Genomic DNA, 22,525 nt, shown 5'->3' on the forward strand with positions numbered 1-22,525 from the left:
CCAGAAAAGATGATTGCTGGCCTGGCTTTTCTAATAAGGACAGAGTGAACTTTCAGATCAGGTGACAGAAGTCTACACCTCTCATGATGGAAAATGTTAAGAGTTTACATGGGGAAAGGATCCCCTGGAATTCCTGGGTGCCCAGTTCTCCCCATAATTTCTGTAATTAGTAGAAGTTACAGGTAGGTAGGCGTGTTGGTCTGAGTCGAAACAAAATAAAAAAAATCCTTCAGTAGCACCTTAAAGACCAACTAAGTTTTTATTTTGGTATGAGCTTTCGTGTGCATGCACACTTCATACGAAGTGTGCATGCACACGAAAGCTCATACCAAAATAAAAACTTGGTTCTTTAAGGTGCTACTGAATGAATTTTTTTATTTTGTAATTAGTAGAGGCAGGGTTTGATCAGCAGGTTTAGCAAGGCCTGCAAAATAAGTCAAGCCAGCTTCCTCAGAAGACTGGCTGAGAGAGGTGCCATCCAAGAACAAAACGGGTAATGGCAGAGCCATTTTTAGTTTGCAAAAAACAATAGAGTTGGGACGTTCCCAGGGTTTCTTGCTCCAAGATCAGGTATGCATACGTAAACACCTTCCCAAAATTTTAATACGGTAATGCTTTTTTATGTTGTTTTATATGTTGGAAGCTGCCCAGAGTGTACAGTACTGTGACACATCTCTATTCATTGGATAAGGTAGGGACTCCTTTTATCTTTAGGATTAAGGTGTTTGAATTTTAATTTGATTTGCTGCCCCACTTATTTGCAACCTCACTGTCTAAAGCAGCACACATCTGCTATGTCTCTTCCATTTCCATGTAACAAACACATCTTTTTCTGCTTACTAGGGCGACAAGTTATTTATTGGGTTGAAGGTATACACATATTTTAAATGGCCACACATCCTGACTCCACTCAAAAGGGTCCGTTCTTCTTTGTAGTGTTTGTGGGTTCATATGTGTGCTGGGCATGCATATAGGTTCAGGGGTTGACTTCATAACATCGGGACACTGTTGTTGCAAGAATGTAAGACACCAACTTTGACTTACAATAGAGCACATCAGTTAAATATTGAACTGAAAAGCAAAGGTATTGTTTTCTTCTTTGTCAGTGAAAATCTTCAAAAGAATGTCACATTTGTAAAGTATAGGACAAACTGAGCAGAGAGTTATCCTATGGTATACCGGTAGTTTAGCAAATGTGATTTGCCCAGCTTAATAACCTGTTACATTACTGTATAGCTAACTGCAGGAATGGAAACTCCTCAGATGCCTTTAAACATTGGTGGGATTTGCAGTTTGGATTACATGGCAGGGGCACCAAAACACAAGTTGTACTTCTGCTGCAAAGGAAAGTGCTCTGTAATCTAGCAAAATTGCCTGTTTTGAATTCCTGGATTGTATACATACAGATGAGCAAGAAGATAAATGATTGCAGGAAAGTAGAATAAAACATGTTGCATAAAAACTTCGTTCTGTCTTAAAAGGTAAAGGGACCCCTGACCATTAGGTCCAGTCATGACCGACTCTGGGGTTGTGGCGCTCATCTCACGTTATTGGCCGAGGGAGCCGGCATACAGCTTCCAGGTCATGTGGCCAGCATGACAAAGCCGCTTCTGGCGAACCAGAGCAGCGCACAGAAACGCCGTACCTATTTATCTACTTGCACTTTGACGTGCTTTCGAACTGCTAGGTTGGCAGGAGCTGGGACTGAGCAACAGGAGCTCACCCCATCGCCAGTGGCGAACAGTGCCACTTGGCTGCCTGGGGCAGCACCCCCTGGGGGCGGGGCGTCGCTCCGCAGCGCGCATGCGTCATGACGTCACAACGCACGACGCGTGCGCCAGGACAAGTCAGGGTGGACTGTGCATGTCCACACATGCGCAGTCCATCCGGGTTGGCGCTGCTGCTCTGCTCTGCTTCTATCTGTGCGGAGGAGGCAAGGGGCGGGCCGCGAGCGCTGCCGCCGTGTGCTGCCGCCGCACTGCCACCACCATAGTGGAGCTAGTGTGGAGCTAGGGGCGGGCCCCCCCTACGCCCCTCCCTTGCTACGCGCCTGCCCGTCACAGGGATTTGAACTGCTGGCCTTCCAATCGGCAAGCCCACAGCGCCACCTGCGTCCCTGGTTCTGCCTTATGTTTAGTATATTGTATATTAGTATATTGAAAACATTCATTCAGACACTTCGTTCATTACCCCAACAAATGCTGGTAAGGCTCTCGGGGCACAATTGTGACACAAACTATTTTTAAAATGTTGAACTCTCCTACCTTACCCCAGGCAGTCCTGGGAATTGTAATTGTGAAGATGCTGAGACCTTTTTATAACCAACCCCCAGTTCTACCAACTGTTTCAAAAGGGACTTGTCTGAACCTTTTACATGGTTTAGTTATATGGATCAAGGCATCAGTGCAGAAGGCATAAGTTTAATATAGAATAGATCCCTGCGGAACTATCTGTGATCCTGGTACAAGCTCCTGTTTTGTACATGACCTAGACACAACAGCATCCTGACCTATTGGCTGCAGAAAATATTGGAGTGCCGATCTCTGTATTTGCCAGACAGATCTACTTGTCACCCTCCTGTAAGCAGGAACCAGATTTCACAGAGACAATTAAAATCTTAAGGTTAAAAAGGTATGATTCGGGAGCTGTAAAGATAATAAGCCCTTTCCTCAGTTAATAAGCCCTTAAAGTGTGCATATCTGACCAATCAAAAATGCCACACATGCTATTTTTCTCTTTTTTAAACCAAATTGAAAAATAAAGCAGGTCTCAGCCCTAATCATCACCCCAAAACCTCCTGAAAAATGGCCTTCAGCAGCTTCTGCGCTACTTCCCAGCGCTCTGGTAATGTTTTGAAGACACCAGCCAATATTCCACTGGAATGTTGGCACCCCCTTAGCGACACGCCAGATGCAAAAGCTGGCATTGAAAGTGAATTTCTGCCCCACTTACCTGAAACACTACTCTGCATTTTTGTGAATTCAGGCACCACTGGCCTTTCTAAAGAGGAAAGCAGCTGAAATGGTTTAGGATCCATTTATTCACAGGCTTCTTTGCACAGGCAACCTTCCAGGGGCCATGTGGAGGTGGGGGGGGGGGGGAGGCTATAAGCAAATATGGCCAGGGCGATGAATGTGATGGACTACATTACAGACCCCCCAAACGTCCCATTTTTCTGGGGACATTCCAGGATTTTCAGAAGCCATCCCGGTTTCTGATTTGATCCCCCCCGAATGTCCCACCTTCCCTTATGTTCGTCCCTATTTTCTTTGGAAAAATGTTGGAGGGTATGCTGTTATCTGATTCCTGAGCCATCTGAAGGCAGCTGTGAATAAGGCAAATTTTTAATATGGTAATGCTTTTTTATGTTGTTTTATGTGTTGGAAGCTGCCCAGAGTGGCCCAGTCAGATGGGTGGGGTATAACTGGTAAAATAATCAGGGCTTTTTTCAGCCAGAGCTCACTGGGACTCTGTTTCAGCCCCTCTCAGAGGGGCGCCATTGCCACTTAGCAATGTTTTCTTCTGAAATGTTTAAGATTTTTTTTTTTGATAAATACCGGTATGTGTTAAATATGTATTCTGTAGTTGACCTCCTTTGCAAGGTTTCATTTTGAAACTTTTAAGATAATATTTTAGTTTCCTGTTCATTATGTTGCTTTGGCTGTATACTTTATATTTGACTTTCTTCAGTAATGTTTAATTTTGGATTGTTTTATTGATGTTTCAATGTGCTGCAAACCGCTTTGAGATTTTTATTTAAAATATAAAGCAGTATGTAAATGAAATGAATAATAATAATAATAATAATAATAATAATAATAGAACAAGGGAGGCGTTCATTGTGAAGTTCTGGCACCTCTTTTTCTAGAAAAATAGCATTAATAATTGTTATAAGAAAAATACTGCTCCCTTTCTCTTATGGGGTATCCAAGAGCCCATATAGAGTCTTTAAGTAGGTCCCTTGTCGGAAGGAGAAAATAACAGAGATTAACCAGAGAATATTGAGAAGCAAGGCAGCTAGTAAGCCTGATCTTTATTAACTGCTGCAACAGGGTGCTCACAGCCACACACAGGAGGCAGGAAAGACCCAGAACAATGGTGTGCAAGCCCTTATAATGTATAGACTTTTGAAATAGCCCACCCTGTAGCTCAAGAACAACCCCAGAAACATCATACATACATCACAGAAGGAGGAGGGCTACAGCAGAAATGCAGCATGGGGTCTACAACAGAAAGCCTGTCTGGCAGGATACTGATAATGGTCACTTGATTGCTTTACCTGGGCAGCCTGGCCATTCCTTTTGAGATGCTGTACCTTGGTTCTCAAACTTAATCCGTTACAAAAGTCCGTTCCAAGGCGCGCTTTCCCATAGAAAGTACAGTGGTACCTTGCGTTACAAACGTTTCAGGTTACAAATGCTTCAGGTTACAAACTCCGCTAACCCAGAAATAGTACCTCTGGTTAAGAACTTTGCTTCAGGATGAGAACAGAAATCGTGCTCCGGCGGCACAGCGGCAGCAGGAGCCCCTGTTAGCTAAAGTGGTGTCTCAGGTTAAGAACAGTTTCAGTTTAAGAACGGACCTCCGGAATGAATTAAGTTCTTAACAGAGCTACCACTGTAATGGCAAAAGGATTCATCCGTTCCAGACTTTTAAAAACAACCCCTAAAACAGCAATTTAATTTTACTTTAATTTTACTATCTAACAAGACAATTGGTCCATAAAACGAAAGCAATAATCAATGTACTGTAAAGGTAAAGGTATCCCTGACTGTTTGGTCCAGTCGTGGATGACTCTGGGGTTGCGCGCTCATCTCGCTCTATAGGCCAAGGGAGCTGGTGTTTGTCCGCAGACAGTTTCTGGGTCATGGGCTGAAGGCAGCCTTCTTTAGGGATGCCTTTAATGTTTAATCAATTATTTTATTTTATTTTTCTGTTGGAAGCCGCCCAGAGTGGCTGGGGAGGCCCAGCCAGATGGGCGGGTTATAAATAATAAATTATTATTATTATTATTATTATTATTATTATTATTATTATTATGTGGCCAGCATGACTAAGCCACTTCTGGTGAAACTTTTGAACTGCTAGGTTGGCAGGAGCTGAGACCGAATGATGGGAGCTCACCCCGTCGCGGGGATTCAAACCGCCGACCTTCTGATCGGCAAGCCCTCGGCTCTGTGGTTTAGACCACCTGTGTACTATAAAATAAATAAGGCAGTATTGTGGATGATAAAAATTGAAATTATTATTACCTGCACTGATGATAGTCCTTTTTTTTGGAATGGGGGCTTTTATCCATTTCCATTTCCACAGTCACACAATCAATCAGTAGCTGAACTCGGTTCCACAGAGTCACAAAAATAAATTAACCGAAAAAACCTCAAAAATGCAAAATACAGTAAATAGCAAAAACAAAAGCGGCAAACTTAATCTGTTCCGGAAATCTGTTTGACTTCCAAAATGTTCAAAAACCAAGGTGCAGCTTCTGATCGCTGCAGGTGCCCCAGAAATAATAGCCGACAGCCGCATTGGACGTTCGGCTTCTGAAAAACGTTCGAAAACCGGAACACTTATTTTCAGGTTTTGGGCATTTGAGAACCAAGGTACCACTGTACAGTACTTAATTCCTGAATCCAGGTCTCAGGCTCACCATAGTATACCCTTAAGATAGGATTTGTGAACAAAGAGACAATGGGGAGGCTTTTCCGATTTCCTTCCTCACTGCAGAGAATATCTGAGGCCGCTGGAAGAGTCAGAATGGCTTCAGGATTGCTCTCCTGTACTATTTCAGACATGTGGTTTATATACTTATGTATATATTTGCCTTGTAGATTTAGGAACATATGATTTATATATATGTGAGACCTTGGAATTCCTATATCATCATCATCATCAAATAGGATGCCCCTATTTTAATCAGAGAAATGTTGTAGGGTATGGAGAAAGTTGTGGAGTGGGGCCAGCGAGAGGTGTGCCCAGGCAAGGCATGGTCTGGGGAAGGAGGTGGCCTAGCCAGGGCCGATTTAGGTTTGATGAGGCCCTAAGCCAGGGGTCAGCAACCTTTTTCAGCCATGGGCTGGTCCACCGTCCCCCAGACCATGTGGTGGGCTGGACAATATTTTGAAGAGAGAAAAAATGAATGAATTCCTATGCCCCACAAATAACCCAGAGATGCATTTTAAATAAAAGGACACATTCTACTTAAAACATGCTGATTCCTGGACCGTCTGCGGGCCGGATTGAGAAGCTGATTGGGCCGTATCCGGCCCACGGGCCTTAGGTTGGCTATCCCTGCCCTAGGCTACTGAAGCTAATGGGGCCTTTTATATGTCCAGTTGTCCTTTGTCAACAACAAATTGTCCCTGCTTTTTTTGTGTTGAATATATGCTATATGCTAATTTTTGGACCTAATAGGTATCTAAAGCCATTTGCACGTGCAGAATGTAGGCACCCTATCTATCTATAGAAATGAGCAAAGCAGTGATATTTTAGGGAGCAGGCTAGCAGGCCATTACCGGTACTTGCATCATAGGAGCCTACACAACACAAAACACTGTTGCTGTATGGAGGTTTTATTTTATTTGTTTTTCATCTTACATTTTGGAAATGTACATCCAGGGTTCTTTTCCCCCTTTGAATTTTTTGGGGGTCCCCAAGAAAGCGGGGCCCTAAACTATAGCCTGTTTAGTATATAGGTACCATAAATCCGGCACTGCTCAGGGAGGAGCTAAATCCGGCGCTGCCAAACGACAGTCGGGTTTTATTATTAATTTGATCGGGTTTCACGACTGATTGATGGATTGCTTCGATTCAGTGCGAGTGACCAGGCGACCCCCCCACCCCCGCCCCGCGACGCAGCCGGGCCGAGCTGCGCGGTCGCAGGAGGCGAGCTTGGGAGGGGGCGCTGCTGCCGAGAGCCGGAGGAAGTGCTCGCTTGGCCTCCCCTGGAAGTGACACGCGCCAGGCTGGGCGCCGAGCTGCGCGGTCGGGCCGGGCCGGGCCGGGCTGCGGCTCCCCCGGTTTACCATGTCCCGGCGCGACGGAGCGAGGAGCGGCAGCGGCCTGAAGCGGCACCGGAGCCGCAGCGAGTCGACGTCGTCGTTGCCCGGAGGCAGCCCCGCCGGCTCCAGCAGCCGAGGCCACGAGCGGAAGGAGCAGAAGAGGAAGAAGCGGGAAGTGCAGCAGATCCAGCAGATCCAGCACCTGGAGTCCTTGTAAGGCTCGGGGCTCTCGCTCGGGAAGGGGGCCGGGCGGGGGCGTCGCAGGAGGAGGGGGCAGCGGGGAGGCGCGCGGCGTCCCTAACCCTGATCCCTAACTACAGCTACGTAGCCGTATTGGTCTGCCGTAGTCGAAAGAAAATTTTAAAAAATTCCTTCCAGTAGCACCTTAGAGACCAACAAAGGTTCTACTGGAAGGATTTATTATTATTATTTTGTTCCTTCACAACAGCCCTGAGAAGTAGGCTGTTGTTTAGTCGTTTAGTCGTGCCTGACTCTTCGTGACCCCATGGACCAGAGCACGGCAGGCACTCCTGTCTTGCACTGCCTCCCGCAGTTTGGTCAGACTCATGTTGGTGGCTTCGAGAACACTGTCCAACCATCTCGTCCTCTGTCGTCCCCTTCTCCTAGTGCCCTCCATCTTTCCCAACATCAGGGTCTTTTCCAGGGAGTCTTCTCTTCTCATGAGGTGGCCAAAGTATTGGAGCCTCAGCTTCAGGATCTGTCCTTCCAGTGAGCACTCAGGGCTGATTTCCTTAAGAATGGATAGGTTTGATCTTCTTGCAGTCTGTGGGACTCTCAAGAGTCTCCTCCAGCACCATAATTCAAAAACATCAATTCTTCGGCGATCAGCCTTCTTTATGGTGCAGCTCTCACTTCCATACATCACTACAGTACTGGGAAAACCAAAGCTTTAACTATACGGACCTTTGTTGGCAAGGTGATGTCTCTGCTTTTTAAGATGCTGTCTAGGTTTGTCATTGCTTTTCTCCCAAGAAGCAGGTGTCTTTTAATTTCGTGACTGGTGTCACCATCTGCAGTGATCATGGAACCCAAGAAAGTAAAATCTCTCACTGCCTCCATTTCTTCCCCTTCTATTTGCCAGGAGGTGATGGGACCAGTGGCCATGATCTTAGTTTATTTGGTGTTGAGCTTCAGACCATATTTTGCGCTCTCCTCTTTCACCCTCATTAAAAGGTTCTTTAATTCCTCCTCACTTTCTGCCATCAAGGTTGTGTCATCTGCATATCTGAGGTTGTTGATATTTCTTCCAGCAATCTTAATTCTTTAGCTTCAGCTGAATTTTCTGCATTGTTTTGTAGTAGTGTTTTTTTTTGTAAAAAAAATGACACTAAATGTATATTTTCAATCTTTTTTCAGCTATGAGAAACTTCCTCCAGGGTTTATTAAGGTAGGTTGGGTAGCTTGTAAAACTGTTTTTTTAAAAAAATGAAAAAACAGTAAACCAGGAACAAATATGCAGTTTCTCTAGAACTTTATATAAAAAGAAACATTGAAGTTTTTTACACAAAATATAATTGAGGGACACACACACAATACTGTGTGTAAAAATACAGCGCAAGACTTTAAAAGCTAAATGAAACTAGAGTAAAACTACATACTTATCCATGGTAGATAAAACGGGTGGTTGAATTAGATGACCCCAAAGCTCCCTATTGCAATCTCATGTACCCTGAGGTGAGTGAGTTTGTTTGTGGTAGCCACATAGTTAACAGATCAGAATTGGAAGCCTAATAATAATAATAATAATAATAATAATAATTTATTATTTATACCCCGCCCTTCTGGCTGGGTTTGCTCAGCCACTCTGGGCGGCTTCCAACAGAAAAATAAAACACAGTAATCTATTAAACATTAAAAGCCTCCCTGAACAGGGCTGCCTTCAGATGTCTTCTAAAAGTCTGATAGTTGTTTTCCTCTTTGACATCTGTTGGGAGGGCGTTCCACAGGGCTGGTGCCACTACCAAGAAGGCCCTCTGCCTGGTTCCCTGCAACTTGGCTTCTCGCAATGAGGGAACCGCCAGAAGGCCCTCGGTGCTGGACCTCGGTGTCCGGGCAGAATGATGGAGGTGGAGACGCTCCTTCAGGTATACTGGACCAAGGCCATCTAGGGCTTTAAAGGTCAGCACCAACACTTTGAACTGTGCTCGGAAACGTACAAATGCTTTTTTCAGCCTGTCTAGACCTCTTGGTGCGCACACCGGCCTGGTTCTGCAGAATTTAAAGGAAGCCCTGATTAAAGGTCTGTCTTTCTCCAGAAGTGCAAACCATAAGTCTGAATTGGTTGTGGGCTAAACAGTTGAAGGTGATAGCAGATCTGCTGGAAGAAAGTAAGAAAGTTAGAGTGTCTTGCAGCCCGTCCCACCTCGCAGGGATGGAGGTTAGACCAGTTCATCCCATTTTGTTTTCGCGGCTTCATTTCATTTGATTTGCTTCTTGTGTGTACAGGAAGATGAGACTAAACCGGAAGACTGCATTCCTGACGTACCTGGCAATGAAAATGCCCGAGAATTCCTTGCCCACGCCCCAACCAAAGGGCTTTGGATGCCATTGGGGAAGGAGGTCAAAGTTATGCAATGTGAGTGAGGAAAGTAGACTTCTGTGCAGCTTTTGGGGAACGGGGAACAAAGAATGAATGGCTTGGCTGGCTGGGGCTGATGGGAATTGTAGTTCAAAATATCTGTAGGGGACCAAGTTGATGACAAGCTGGACTTGACAGGCTGGAGAGAAGGAATGAGGATTTAGAGCAGGCATCCCCAAACTTCGGCCCTCCAGATGTTTTGGACTATAATTCCCATCATCCCTGACCACTGATCCTGTTAGCTAGGGATCATGGGAGTTGTATGCCAAAGCATCTGGAGGGCCGCAGTTTGGGGATGCCTGATTTAGAGGCAGGAGTCAACTGATATGCAGGCAAAGAAGTTCTAGAAGGGTTTAGCAAAATCTTGGCAAAGGAGGCAATGGTGTCTCTAATAATAATAATAATAATAATAATAATAATAATAATAATAATAATATAATTTCTATACTGCCCTATACCCAAAGGTCTCAGGGCGGTTCACATAAAATATCAAATACATAAAATCAAAACAAAACCAACAACCCAATAAAAAAACCCCAAAAGAGCCAGCATATATTTTTAAGAGCCAGCATTTTAAGAAAGGGTATAGGATGTAGATCAGGCATAGGCAAACTTGGCCCTCCAGATGTTTTGGGACTACAACTCCCATCATCCCTAGCTAACAGGACCGGCGGTCAGGGATGATGGGAATTGTATTCCCAAAACATCGGGGGGGGGACTGAATTTGCCTACGCCTGATGTAGATCAAGTCAGGCAAAGGCTTAGTTGAAAAGGAACGCCAGGCAAGTTGAAGGCGCCAGGCAAACCTCCCTGGGGAGAGCATGCCACAGACGGGAGCCACTGCAGAGAAGGCCCGTTCTCGTGTTGCCACCCTTCTGACCTCCTGCAGAGGAGCCACACAAAGAATGGCCTCAGAAGATGATCTCAGGGTCCGGGTAGGTTCATATGGAAAGAGGTGGTCCTTGAGGTATTGTGGTCCAGAGCCATCTATGTGGGGCTTACCACAGCCAATGCAGAATGCTGCAGCACGGTGGCTGATAGCTTGTAGCACAGGCACCCCCAAACTTCAGCCCTCCAGATGTTTTGGAGTACAGTTCCCATCTCCCCCAACCACTGGTCCTGTTAGCGAGGGATCATGGGAGTTGTAGGCCAAAACATCTGGAGGGCCACAGTTTGGGGATGCCTGTTGTAGCACCTCTACTCAGCAGATCTATGCTGGTTGCTGATCCGGAACTTGGAGATGTTGGAAGCCTTGTACAGCTCGGGGCCAGTTTACCTGTGCGATCGCCTTCCGCCATTTTTGCCTGCTTGTCCGCTTTGAACTGACCGAAAGACCACACCTGTGAGGGCGAAGGAAGCCCCAGAGAGAGCAGCGGCTCAGTGGGGCTTTGTTTAGGCTGCCGAGCCACCCCATCTAACAGCTGATGTTTGCAGTAGCACATCAGCACTGGCCATTTTTACAGCCCCAGAGCTGCAATTATGGTGGGTATTTTTGGATACAGTGTTTTTTTGTCTGGATTGGAGAGAGAGTGGCAGAGAGGGCGTTTAGAGGGTATGCCCAAATTTATGCAATTTCACTTATGTGCAGGGTCGTAACTAGGGGGTGGTGAGGTGCCCCCCCCCCTGCCAGGGGTGCAGGCGAGGGGGCACGCAAAACTGGCTAAAAATATGTCCATAAATATTTGGACATATTTGAATAAAAATAATGGTTGTCCCCTCATAAGAAAAGGCTTTAAATAGAGGGTGAATTGAATGGGTGGAGTGGGGGGTTGGAGGAGAGGCAGAAAGAGCAGCTAATTTGTCCATGGCTAGAGGGCGCAATCTGGACAGATTTCTAATTTCTCCCTCAAGGCTGGAGATGTAAACGTTATGGACACAGAACGGGAGACAAAGAATGCCCCTTCTTCATTAAAGGCAACCAGAAGCTAGAACAATTCAGAGTAGTAAGTAAAACATTGCGGCATTACGGTAGTTTATTAATGATGTTTTTGAAAATTCTGCTACGTTAAGAGTGTCTGAATTCCTTCTTTTAACCAGAGGGCAGAACTATTTCTGTTATGAGGGAACTTTGTATCTTCTGCAGCGTGCTGTTATGTGGAAATTCAGAGATAGAGGGGAGAGGTTGCTTAATTTCCCCTCTGTCCTTGGATTTCCCCCATCACATAGTCCCTACTGCAGTTTTTAAGGTTTTTTATCCCCAGCTTGGTAATGAAACAATCACCAGTGATTCTGCATGAGGACATAGCCTGGCAAGGTCTTTGCTTGAATCCTTAGGAAACACAGCAATTATTTAAAAACAAACAAGTTGCAATTTATTCTATTGGGCAATGATCTTCCCTCCCCCTTTTTCTTTGAAGGCACACGAAGACCCCATGTATGATATTATAAGGGAAAATAAACGCCATGAGAAGGAAATGCGGTAAGACTGATTCCTGTTTTAAACTGGGTCCATGCAATAATACAGTAACCACAATCATAATAGCACTCTATAGAGTGTTTGGAGGCCTCCATATGCTATAGCAAGGGTCAGCAACCTTTTTCAGCCGTGGGCCGGTCCACCGTCCCTCAGACCTTGTGGGGGGCTGGACTATATTTTGGGGGGGAAAGAAAAATGAACGCATTCCTATGCCCCACAAATAACCCAGAGATGCATTTAAAATAAAAGGACACATTCTACTCATGTAAAAACACACTGATTCCTGGACCGTCTGCGGGCTGGATTGAGAAGGCGATTGGGCCAGATCCGGCCCCCGGGCCTTAGGTTGCCTACCCCTGTGCTATAGGAACATAGGAAGCTGCTTTTGCTGCATCAGAGCATTGGGTACTTCCAGCTCTGTATTGTCTACACTGATTTGCAGAGGCTCTCCAGGGTTTCAAAAAAGGAGACATTCCCAGGCCTACCTGGAGGGAGGCCTCAGGGATTGAACCTTCTGCAAAGCAAATGCTTTACCAGTGAGTTACACCCCTTCCTCTAATAATAATCATTTTTTTAAATATAAAAAACAGTCTTATCCTCAGGCCAGGGCATGTGTGTGAGTGAGGCTGAGCTTACCAATTACGCATGATGAAATTTTTTTAACCCAGGGGAACTCTTGATTCAAAGTTCAGTGTGTCTGCCACTACATTTCAGTAGCTCATCTAAGGGTGATGGTTTGAAACGTTCAGTGTTGCTTTCAAGGGTAGAGACCTCCACTTTTCCTGTCGTAATTTCCATTTCCATTTAAGACTACCACCCACCTAAAAAAACAAAACTACAGGTGGTTTGCCATTGCCAAGCAAAAGGGGGAATTTGATCTTGTGTTCACTGGTCATTTGTACATTTAGGATACAACAGTTGAAGCAGCTGCTAGAGGATTCCACTTCGGATGAAGACAGCAGCAGCAGCAGCTCCAGCTCCAGCTCTTCAGGATATAAAGGAAAACACAAGAAAAAGAGAAAGAGGAAAGAAAAGAGGAAGAAAAAGAGAAAGCACAAATCTTCTAAACCAAGCAAGAGGTCCAAACTGCATTGAGGATACTTGTGGCGAGCTTGCAATATCTTACGAACCATTCAGAGAACAATTCTCTGCAAAGGGCGTGTTTTAGGTGCTCCTTGGTGTCATTTTGTGAGTTGCCCTATCAGGTCTCCCCCACTGTCCCTCCACATTGCATTTTTCTCATTGTTCAGGTTTGACAAAGTTTGGTACTTTGAGAACAGAGGGCTGCACCTGAGATAAAGAGCCTCTGGTGTCTAAGTGTTATTCTCTCCATCCCCTGCAACTTCCCTTTTTGGCAGTTCTTGGGCACTATTGCCCCCCCCCCCCAATTTTCTTTTTAGCCTTCTGGGAGGTCAAAAATTAAATTAGAATTTTCAGGCAGGGGGAAGCTGCCAGTGGAGAAGTTAGCCACATAGCTCCCAAGGCGTATAGAAGCGCCCCGTGGTATTTTCTTGGAGAATATGGAGAAAGGGATTCCTTTAGTGACATGTAAACAAGGCCTCTGTCATTCTGCACAGCCAATACCTGGGCTTTGTTGAAAGAAGACTAACAAGGAATGACTCTGGCCACTCAGTTTCTGAGGCACACAATGGGAAAAATCAAGAGAACTACAAAGGAACTTGGTGTGAAGTTACTTCACTCAAATTGCCTGTACTGTAGTTGACTTTTTATTATTCTACAGAACAGTGTGATTAAACAGAGATTACAGTATTGTGGAAACTGGTTTGTTTTCTGCCATTGGAGGAAATGTCTTCATGACTGCAGTTGGACCTCGATGTAAACATTTTTGCTTTAACTTAATGCTAGCCTGTAAAATCGGTGACCCACTCAGCCAAATGCAGTCCAGCAGCCTTATATGACAGAACACGAGGGGCTCTTCAAATCTCCTGTTTGGGCCGTCTGCTTGGAACTGTAGCAGAAGGGGTTGTCAAGCAATGGAACGGGGTTGGTGGTCTGCATTCAGGTTGCAGGATCACAAGCTGTAGAGAACCAGATTTAAAGCTCTCTGTCCCATGTGATTTATGGTACAGTTTTGTTTTGTCTGATAATTCCATACTTGAAAGTGTAGTGTATATGATGTAGCCACAACAAGCCTTTTCGTTTACAGGGCAAAATGATGCAAATCTTGCATATGATGCTATCTTGCAAGCAGTAGTTTTAAAGAGGTGTGCTTCATACCAAAAGCATACAACAGGATTGGCATTACTGCAATTGAAATCTAGACTTAAATTTCAGTTGCGCCTTTTCCTGCAAATATCATTATGCAGAGCACATAAAAATAGTTCTGCTGCCCTATGGAACTGAAACCTTAAGCGTTAAAAACAATCTTGCTACTATGTTTTAAAAATAATAAGCAGCAAACAGGTTGACTGCTAGAAAGATTGCTTGAAAAGCTAAACATTGCCTGTAAAATAAGTTAGCAAGATATATTCTTTTGGAATATGTTTGTGAAGTGGTTATAACCAGAATATACTTTTACGTAGCATCCCTAGACCATAAATTCAGGTTCTCTTTTGTTAAAAAAACCAGAAGAGAAACCTTATAAGGGTAGAAACGTTAATATTGTTGCAGCCGATTTCTCAAATAAAAAACTCATTCACCTTATTGGCTTGAAGATACATGCCAGTGAATACCAGGTAACAATGAGAGGGCAACAGGAGCTTTTGGGCTACAAAAACTGAAACAACTCTTGCTGTCTCTGGATTTTCACAACATCCAGCAAATTTCTTCTAAAAATGGAACTTTATTCAACCCTGAATGAAAGTTTCTCAAACTAAGTTGCAGTTCCCAAACAGAAAACTTACTTGCTTCAAAGTTTGCCACTTCACGTAAATGTTTGAGGCACTACAATTAATATTCCGAAGACATCGCTTTAGTGCAAATTTTAAACTTTTATTTTGGTTAAATATCAGTTGTGTTATTTACAAAACCAAGTGCCTTTGTTTTAGTGTTCATTTTTTTATACATTTTGTCAGATGTGTGCTCAGAAACCTTTACAGTGCAACTTTAATCTTGCCGAGCCACTTGCAACCGTTAAATAGGACTCATCCGAATGATATATGGGGATTGTTTACACTTCAGTTACGATTATCTTCTTTTATAGAGAGATCTCCTTGTTCCACGTCCTGCACAAATGATATTAAAGAAGGTTAATTATTAAGGAGACTCTGCTGCAGGCTCTCTTTTTATCCAATCATATTTTGATAGACACTGACCTACTAAAGGAGTTGTCCAAGATTCACCTGCAAACCTTAGATGAGGCGGAGCCTAAACAAGGGTCATATGCAGGAGTGTTGAAAAAGCAGTACCTGTTTGGGGAAGCTCGCAGGACTCCTAAAAATCTATTCTCAAGAGCTCACCTGTGTGTTCCACACACTTTCTGAACGTTTGACTTGTTCCCCAAGTCTTAAGTGTTAACTCAGTGCAGCAAAGTCCCACAAGACAGCCAGTATTGTGCCACAACAGATACTTGCATCTCACTCATTCTTGCAGCTACAAACTCTGCACACACACAATAGGCGCAATTTAACAGGCAACAGGGTAAAATGCAGCAAAAATAAGGTGAGTTTGCACGAGAAGCTGCCTTATACCACGTCGCGACTGATTTTGGTCCATCTAACTGGCAGCAGCTCTGCAGGATTTCGGGCAGAGAATACTCCCTGCCCTACCTGGAGGTGCCAAGGATTGAACGTGGGATCTTTTGCGTGCAAGGCAACGGCCCTTCCCTATGCACAGAATACTTTTCCAGCTTGGTGAGTCAGAATACAGGCAAAGCTCTAGCAAGCCGAGCATACAGTGTCACCTTGGCCAACACCTGGAATCAGGTTGCTAATCTTTTCAACATCCTACAATGCAGGGCCTAGGCTTGGTATTTCAGATATCCATGCTGTAGAGATTTTAACATCAGATGGTTTGCATTTGCAACTCAGAAAGTGTCTGTGGCCTCTCTTATCATCAGAGATAGGCCAAATCACTATAGAAAAGCACCCGAAGTTTCAGAGTCATGTGCCCTTTCACATTTCCCCAGACCTGTGTTTCAAATCCTAGGAGCATCCCATGCACAGATTCACAGCGAAGTTCTCATATTAAGTTTTCCAGTTCTACTGACCAGCAATTTCTTCTGAGAATCTGTTCTGGCACCTACACTCTGAAGACCACTGGACTAAGTCTTAGGTTAGACTTAATAAACCTACCTTTGTGTTGGGTGGACTTGGGCTTCTCCCATTCTTCAACTTCTATATCATGTCTTGTGTCTCTACGCTTATGTGGAGGCTTCCGTGCTTTTCTCTTTGGCATGCCTAGAAGCAAGTCGCCTGAAGAAAAAGGGAATATAAAATATTTCTTCATCCAAAATATACCAGAGTTTGCTTCCCTAATCCCTCTCCCTTTTCTATGAAGTCTTAGCACAGATTTATCACCTGCTGTTTGGTTGAAGAGAATATGAAAACGCTTTAAAGCCAGTTTTATTAACCCAGTCTAGACCAGAGAGCTGTTCATTCCCTCCACTGTTGAATTAAGATGCTTCCCCTGACTCCGCCCCTCTCTCCCAACTAGCTTGAATGACTGATTATGCTATAAAGCTGGGCTTATACTGTTAATACTTTCATGGACAGCTATGGAGAATGGTGTGGGTTAAACTCATTTGTAGCAACACGGGCAACTTTTTCTCTTGCTCTGGAGGGTAGGACTCGAACCAATGGCTTCAAGTTACAAGAAAGGAGATTCTGACTAAACGTCAGGAAGAACTTTCTGACAGTAAGAGCTGTTCCACAGTGGGACAGTCTCCCTCGGGAGGTTGTGGCCTCTCCTTCCTTGGAGGTTTTAAAGCAGAGGTTGGAGAGCCACCTGTCATGGATCCTTTAGCTGAGATTCCTATGTTGGTAGGGCGTGGACTAGATGAATCTTGGGGTCCCTTCCAACTCTACAACCCTATGAACTCTTGCCTTGTGCAGATTGGCCCTCGGAATGTATTAAAAGGTCAGTGAAAATTAAGCATGTGCATCATATTTCATATTTGCAAATAGGTGTGTTGTATTAGATACATTGATTTGAGTCCTGTGGTGAACTGCAGCTGCATACTGAGTCTACCTTATCTGCCAAATCCAGCTTTGCCTCTACTTGCTTTATGTGTGCATTCAAGCTGTTGTGTTGGGCCATAACAGAGAGAACAACCAAGTTTAGATGAATCGCTACCAGGACAGAGGAAAGTACTTTGTGCCTTATGTTTAACAGGTGCATTTTCTCAAAACATTTATATAGACAATGCCATACCTCTATCTCTGCTTCTGATTATGGGGAAGTGGTCACCATGCACGAGGCTAGCAAATTTGGGTCTAGCTCCACTTTTCATCCAGTATTCATCAGATGCAGTCCTTCCACCTTCCTTTTGTAGCCTTCCTGGGCAAAATAAGAAGAATCTAAGTCAGTCATTGTGTTTCCTGCTATTACACTAACCTTAATGCTCTCTACTCTGCTTGCCAGAGCCCCCCTCCCAACAAGCGTTCAAGATCATTTAATCCAGAAAGCCTTATTGAACTGAACTCTACCACCAACATCCAGTTTTCTTGGGTTCTGGGCTGAGACATTTCAACTTTCAAGTACCACCATCTTACCGTTTCCCCCCTCCCACTTCATGCACTGATTTAACTGCACAGCAGGATCACAATCTCATGTTCAAAGATCTATAGCAATACCAGTCAGGATCCAGGCCACAACTGACTATAAATCAGGACAGGAGCCCCTTTCAAGTTAGTTTTTGAGAAGGCATTTACTTTTAGTAAAGCTGTTATGAGAATAGATTGTATCAGAAACACTTTCTAATTTTATGTGCACTGTTTGGAGATTTCATATTAAGTTTTGGACTACATTAAATCCTGATTAAATTCTTATTAAGTAGTGATAAATTCTTCCGAACGCCTAAAGATGCAGATCAGTTTGTATGTATGTATAAACGTACTAAATATACACTGGGACAAGAAGAATGTGGATCCCACATACACCAGTCTATTAAAAGGTACTTTAAAGCTTCAGTTCCTGCCCCCCCTTCCAAACTGGCAAGGCCCATTGTGTGTGAGAAAAGGAATACGGACTTAGGTGTCCCAACATGCAGGAATGCCACTTGTGTGTTTGCTATTTACCTGAACTCTTTTGTGAATTTCTTCGTGCCTCAAGCACTTCTAGTTGTTGGGATGTCGGCCTCTGCAGCCAGAAGCTATAGTCGCCGAAGAGATCCTCAACTTGTTCTTGATCCTTCTTCAGTTTAGTTGCCGTTTTCATTTTATCTTGCATGGGCCAACTAAGGAGGTGAGCTGGCACAGCATTTTTTGGTACTCTCCAGATCACTTGCTGGCCAGTCTGCCTGTAAGGGCAACTTTTGGTGGGGGTCAAGGTTCTTCTGGAGCCTCTTTGATTCAAGTAGTCATCGTCGTCCTCCTCTTCTTCTCCCTCTTCCTCCTCTTCTTCCGGTTCCTTTGCCCAGTAATCTTCAGACTCATCTGCTTCTGATGGAGACAGACTCTTAGTAGCTTTCTTCTTGAGAGACTGGAGATACCTTTTACTGGAAGTCCTGGGGAGAACACCCAGCTTGTCACTTGGACTGGAAACCTCTTTGATCTTGACCCGTGAACTGCCCTTCAAGTTCTGGCTGCAGCTGGTATTGGCCTGTTCCATCCCCACCACTTCCTCATCTTCATTGAGGGAGCCTCCACTTTTTATTTTATCTATCTCCAAACCTTCGCCGTTTTTCTTAAAGGTATACATATTCTGAAGCATGTAGTCAGAGGCAAAATAAGAGAGTGGTTCATCGTCCATCGAGGAGCCTTCATCTACAGAAGACATCTCATCCGAGGTAAAACTAAGTACACTCGGACGTTTCCTTCGGGAAAAATGTGGATTGTAATTTGAGTTGGCATCCATGCTGTTTAAGCAAGCTAACCAGCCCTCAGGAGGAATATATTTCTCTGACTCGTCACACCACATGCTTTTTTCTGAAGCTGGCACGTGTTCATCATCATTCGCATCATTTTTTTCATTCAACTTCCGAGGGAAATACGAATCATTCATTATCTCCATGCCAGATGGAAACAGTTCCCTTTGCCGAACTAGGTTGGACACATCATGAGGAGCTCTGGAACCACCGAACCTCTTCAAGCCAGATCTTTTCGACATCAAAGCCTCTTGCCTCGCACCTAACAGGTCAGGTCTGTTTTGTTCAGCCAGCTGCCCTGTTCTGGCTTCGTCTAGAGGAGACTTTGGCCTATGAGTAGTAGCTCCTTGTTTTTCCAAATCCAGCTTCGATTTATATTGCGGCTCTGTCTCTTGCACATCTTCAACAGCCTCTTGCTCCTCTGGGTAAGAAATGCTCGGCACCAATTCAGTTTGTTCACGAGGCCCATATGCAACGCCTTCGCAGGAACTCATAGCAAACATATCCCTTTGCATTACATTCTCCGGCACGGGTTTCTTCACCACATCATAAAGAGGAATTGTTTCTTTGAAGGACTTCCATAGCTGAATGGCGGGGCCACCGCTATTCCCATACTCTATTCTCACTTCCTCTTTCTCAAAAGCGTAACCTGATGGGGGAAGGCTTCGGAACTGTAAAGAACCTGCAGAGCCCTTGGCAAAGTCTCTCTCGGCAACAAGAGGAGATAAAGCCCTCTCTGCCTTTTCCAAAGAGATGTCAGCATCTTTGCCAACACCAGATGAGACACAGGCCATGCTTCCTATTTCACAGTCTCTCACTTCTATACCATGTTCCTGATGTTTTTTCGCTTTACTTTCAGCCTGCCTAGGGTCAGTCTGAGTCTCTTTGGTCTCTGTTCGCTTCCCAGGATTATAGTGCCTGAAGCGTGTGGCTTGGAAAAACATGGGTGATGAGGGCGGAGGACCATTAAAATAGGGTCTCCTGTTAACTCTCATCTGCATGGGATGCTGTGGAAGAAGATATCCAGGATACTCTTGAACAGGAACAGAGTAAAGGGGGAAATATGGACTCCCACTTCTTAAGCCTAAGAAGAACAGAAACATGCATTTTCCACCAATGTAAGTTTTGCCAAAACAATCTTAAGATTCATTACTTCGTAGAAGACATTCAGACCTTTAACAAGACCTACATTTCATCAGCAAAAGTTAATTGAAATAATAATAATAATAATAATAATAATAATAATAATAATAATTTATTACTTATACCCCGCCCATCTGGCTGGGTTTCCCCAGCCACTCTGGGCGGCTTCCAACAGAAAAATAAAACACAATAATCTATTAAGCATTCCCTCTGTGATGTCCAAGGATGAAAAAAAGGTTGCCTCTATCATTATCAAAGCAACCTCTTCAGGCTGCTTCCGTTCCTCCTTGGCATCATGTAAAGAATCAGTGTTCTTGATTTCTGCAGCAATATGCATTGAATACAGCAGTTGGGGGAATCAAGAACAGGGTAGCACAAGCAGCCCCATCATGCAGAGAAGAGCCCTGTACTTGGAACCATTTGGGGTGAACTGTCCCATGTGCTCTGCCCCACTTCCCACCCCCCACCGACTTTGCAGACATCGGCTGCCCAAGGGACAACACTCAAAACTTGATAAATGCCTGGCTGTCTGGGGTAATCAGCAGCAGACCAGCATGGCCTGGAAGGAAGCCCTGTCCTGTCCTATATTTACACAACTGCATTTGCACCACAGCCATCCTGGGGCGCTCAGGGGCATTTGGGGATGAGCCAACACCTCCGGTGGATTGGAGCCGGCACAAACTGAAGGGTCACATACATACTTTTGGGGTTTAGCCTTTTGGGGGATTGGACTTGCCTAGAGAACATAGGGCAAGGGGCTAGCTTCTCTCCCATCGAGGCAACTATTAATCTTGGGCATGTTCCCAATTTAAAGAGCTTGCTGGTAGTTATTTACACCAATTGTTTGTTGGCTCTGGATAGACAAATGAGATGGTGGAGAGAACACCATTGGATTTCGCTAGTTCTCCTGGACTAAGATTCTCATCGTCTGGTCAAATGTTTAGCTCTGAAGGGAATCCTTTAGCTCAGGTGTGCTCTCTTATTCCTCCTTACCCCCTGCTCTGCCAAGGGGTCAACCTTTTTAGGGTTGGGCAACATTCCCTAGGTTAGAGCCTCACACTGTTGCCAGGTAGGTTCAAAGCAAAAGTGAGATTTAAATTTATTGAAATAAAGCAACTTGTGTAGCGAAGTATTAAATAATAATGGCTATGATAAAATTTGCTTCAGGGTTTCTTTTCTTCTTCATACAGGACAACATGCAGAAGTTCAGTAGGTGAAGCATTTTCCATCACTATTGCATGTTACTGAAAGCTTTACCCATTGCGATTCCTCTGGTGTACAGCGGTTAACCAAGAGGGTCCCTGCCAGGAAGGGGGCACCCCAACATGGCAAAACCACAGTTGTAATTGCTGCAGTCATGAAGGCCTCTGTAGAATTCTTTATATCACAGATAGCCAGTTACAAAATAAACTAGAACTGCCTTCGCCATCCAGGTGGTTTGGACTACAGTGGTGCCTCGCTAGACGAATTTAATTCGTTCCACGGGTCTTTTCTTATAACGAAAAATCCGTCTAGTGAATCCCATAGGAATGCATTGATTTTTTTGCCCATAGGAACACATTAATTGAATTTCAATGCATTCCTATGGGAAACCGTGATTCGCTAGACGAATTTTTCATAAAATGAATTCGTCTAGCGAGGCAACCTCTGCTCAAAAAATTATTTCGTTAAGCGGAAATTTCGTTAAGCAGGGCATTCGTTAAGCGAGGCACCACTGTACAACGCTATTCAGTTCTGACCGGCACAGCACCAGGTTGGCCAAGGCTGAACTAGGGAAATACCCACATTAAATCCAAACCTGAATATGAACTGCAAGACCAATGCTACATAATGGATTCAATTCTTATTTCACCTGTGGCTCAACCTGTACCTCTTCCTCTGCCTTACCTGCTGTAGGGATGCCGTACGGGTTGTACATTGGGCCAAGGAACCACGGATTAGGGAAAGGTTGCTGTGCTGTCGGTTGTGCGTAAAAAAAGGGTCTTTGGTTTGTGGAATAGGGTCCGTTTTCCGAGGAAGCTTTCATTTTGTAGGCTAGAAAACAGAAAAAAGAGCACTTAAAACACACACACACACACCACCTTTGTCAAGTCCGTGGACGGCCTGGGTTTTCTGGGGATGAAACAGATTCAACACTCCCCATGGAATGGTGGTTCTGCTAGGCATTTAAAGGACTCGGGCAGGGCTCAGGAACCAGGAAACAAATGTTAATTTCTATGTTACCTGGAGAACTTAAGTTGATGGGTGGCTGGAGCCCCCAGCACTATGTTCTGCAGTGCAACCGAATGCCTTGTATGAAATGTAAATGGCTGGGAAAACCAAGTCAGATGGGTGGGGCATAAATAAATAAATAATAGGGAAGCAGAGGGAAAATGGCAAGT

At 44.5% G+C, this 22,525-nt stretch overlaps 2 protein-coding genes across 3 annotated transcripts; one reads left to right on the top strand and one right to left on the bottom strand.

Annotated features, from left to right (window-relative positions):
- The first annotated feature begins 6,950 nt into the window (after nt 1–6,950).
- RP9 (RP9 pre-mRNA splicing factor) lies at nt 6,951–14,680 on the top strand. Of its 2 annotated transcripts, XM_035129976.2 has the most exons (6): nt 6,951–7,214; nt 8,379–8,409; nt 9,468–9,597; nt 11,452–11,543; nt 11,958–12,019; nt 12,925–14,680. In XM_035129976.2, the coding sequence occupies exons 1-6, from the start codon at nt 7,027–7,029 to the stop codon at nt 13,109–13,111; spliced, it is 690 nt and encodes a 229-aa protein (XP_034985867.2). In that variant the 5' UTR covers nt 6,951–7,026; the 3' UTR covers nt 13,112–14,680. The 2 variants fall into 2 exon arrangements, with proteins under 2 accessions (XP_034985867.2, XP_060136568.1); XM_060280585.1 differs by lacking the exons at nt 8,379–8,409; nt 11,452–11,543.
- Nucleotides 14,681–15,051: 371 nt separating this feature from the next.
- LOC118092177 (uncharacterized) lies at nt 15,052–22,181 on the bottom strand. The gene is made up of 5 exons (XM_035129975.2): nt 22,032–22,181; nt 18,214–20,085; nt 17,348–17,473; nt 16,270–16,389; nt 15,052–15,201 (listed from the first exon to the last, which is right to left on the bottom strand). Exons 1-5 carry the CDS (start codon nt 22,168–22,170, stop codon nt 15,164–15,166), a joined length of 2,295 nt encoding a protein of 764 aa, XP_034985866.2. The 5' UTR covers nt 22,171–22,181; the 3' UTR covers nt 15,052–15,163.
- Nucleotides 22,182–22,525: the final 344 nt, after the last annotated feature.

The sequence above is a fragment of the Zootoca vivipara genome, chromosome 12 (assembly GCF_963506605.1).
Source record: "Zootoca vivipara chromosome 12, rZooViv1.1, whole genome shotgun sequence".
NCBI lineage: Eukaryota > Metazoa > Chordata > Lepidosauria > Squamata > Lacertidae > Zootoca > Zootoca vivipara.

Bases quoted from the DNA above. Each gene is read 5' to 3' on its own strand.
- RP9 (XM_035129976.2), top strand. From the start codon at position 7,027: ATGTCCCGGCGCGACGGAGCGAGGAGCGGCAGCGGCCTGAAGCGGCAC. The intron at 9,598-11,451 runs GTGAGTGAGGAA...TTCTCCCTCAAG, and splicing joins GGAGGTCAAAGTTATGCAAT to GCTGGAGATGTAAACGTTAT. The intron at 12,020-12,924 runs GTAAGACTGATT...TTGTACATTTAG, and splicing joins CGCCATGAGAAGGAAATGCG to GATACAACAGTTGAAGCAGC.
- LOC118092177 (XM_035129975.2), bottom strand. From the start codon at position 22,170: ATGAAAGCTTCCTCGGAAAACGGACCCTATTCCACAAACCAAAGACCC. The intron at 16,390-17,347 runs GTATGGCATTGT...CTTTTTCTTCAG, and splicing joins AATCAGAAGCAGAGATAGAG to GCGACTTGCTTCTAGGCATG. The intron at 15,202-16,269 runs GTAGGTTTATTA...TCATTTGTGCAG, and splicing joins CAAGTCCACCCAACACAAAG to GACGTGGAACAAGGAGATCT.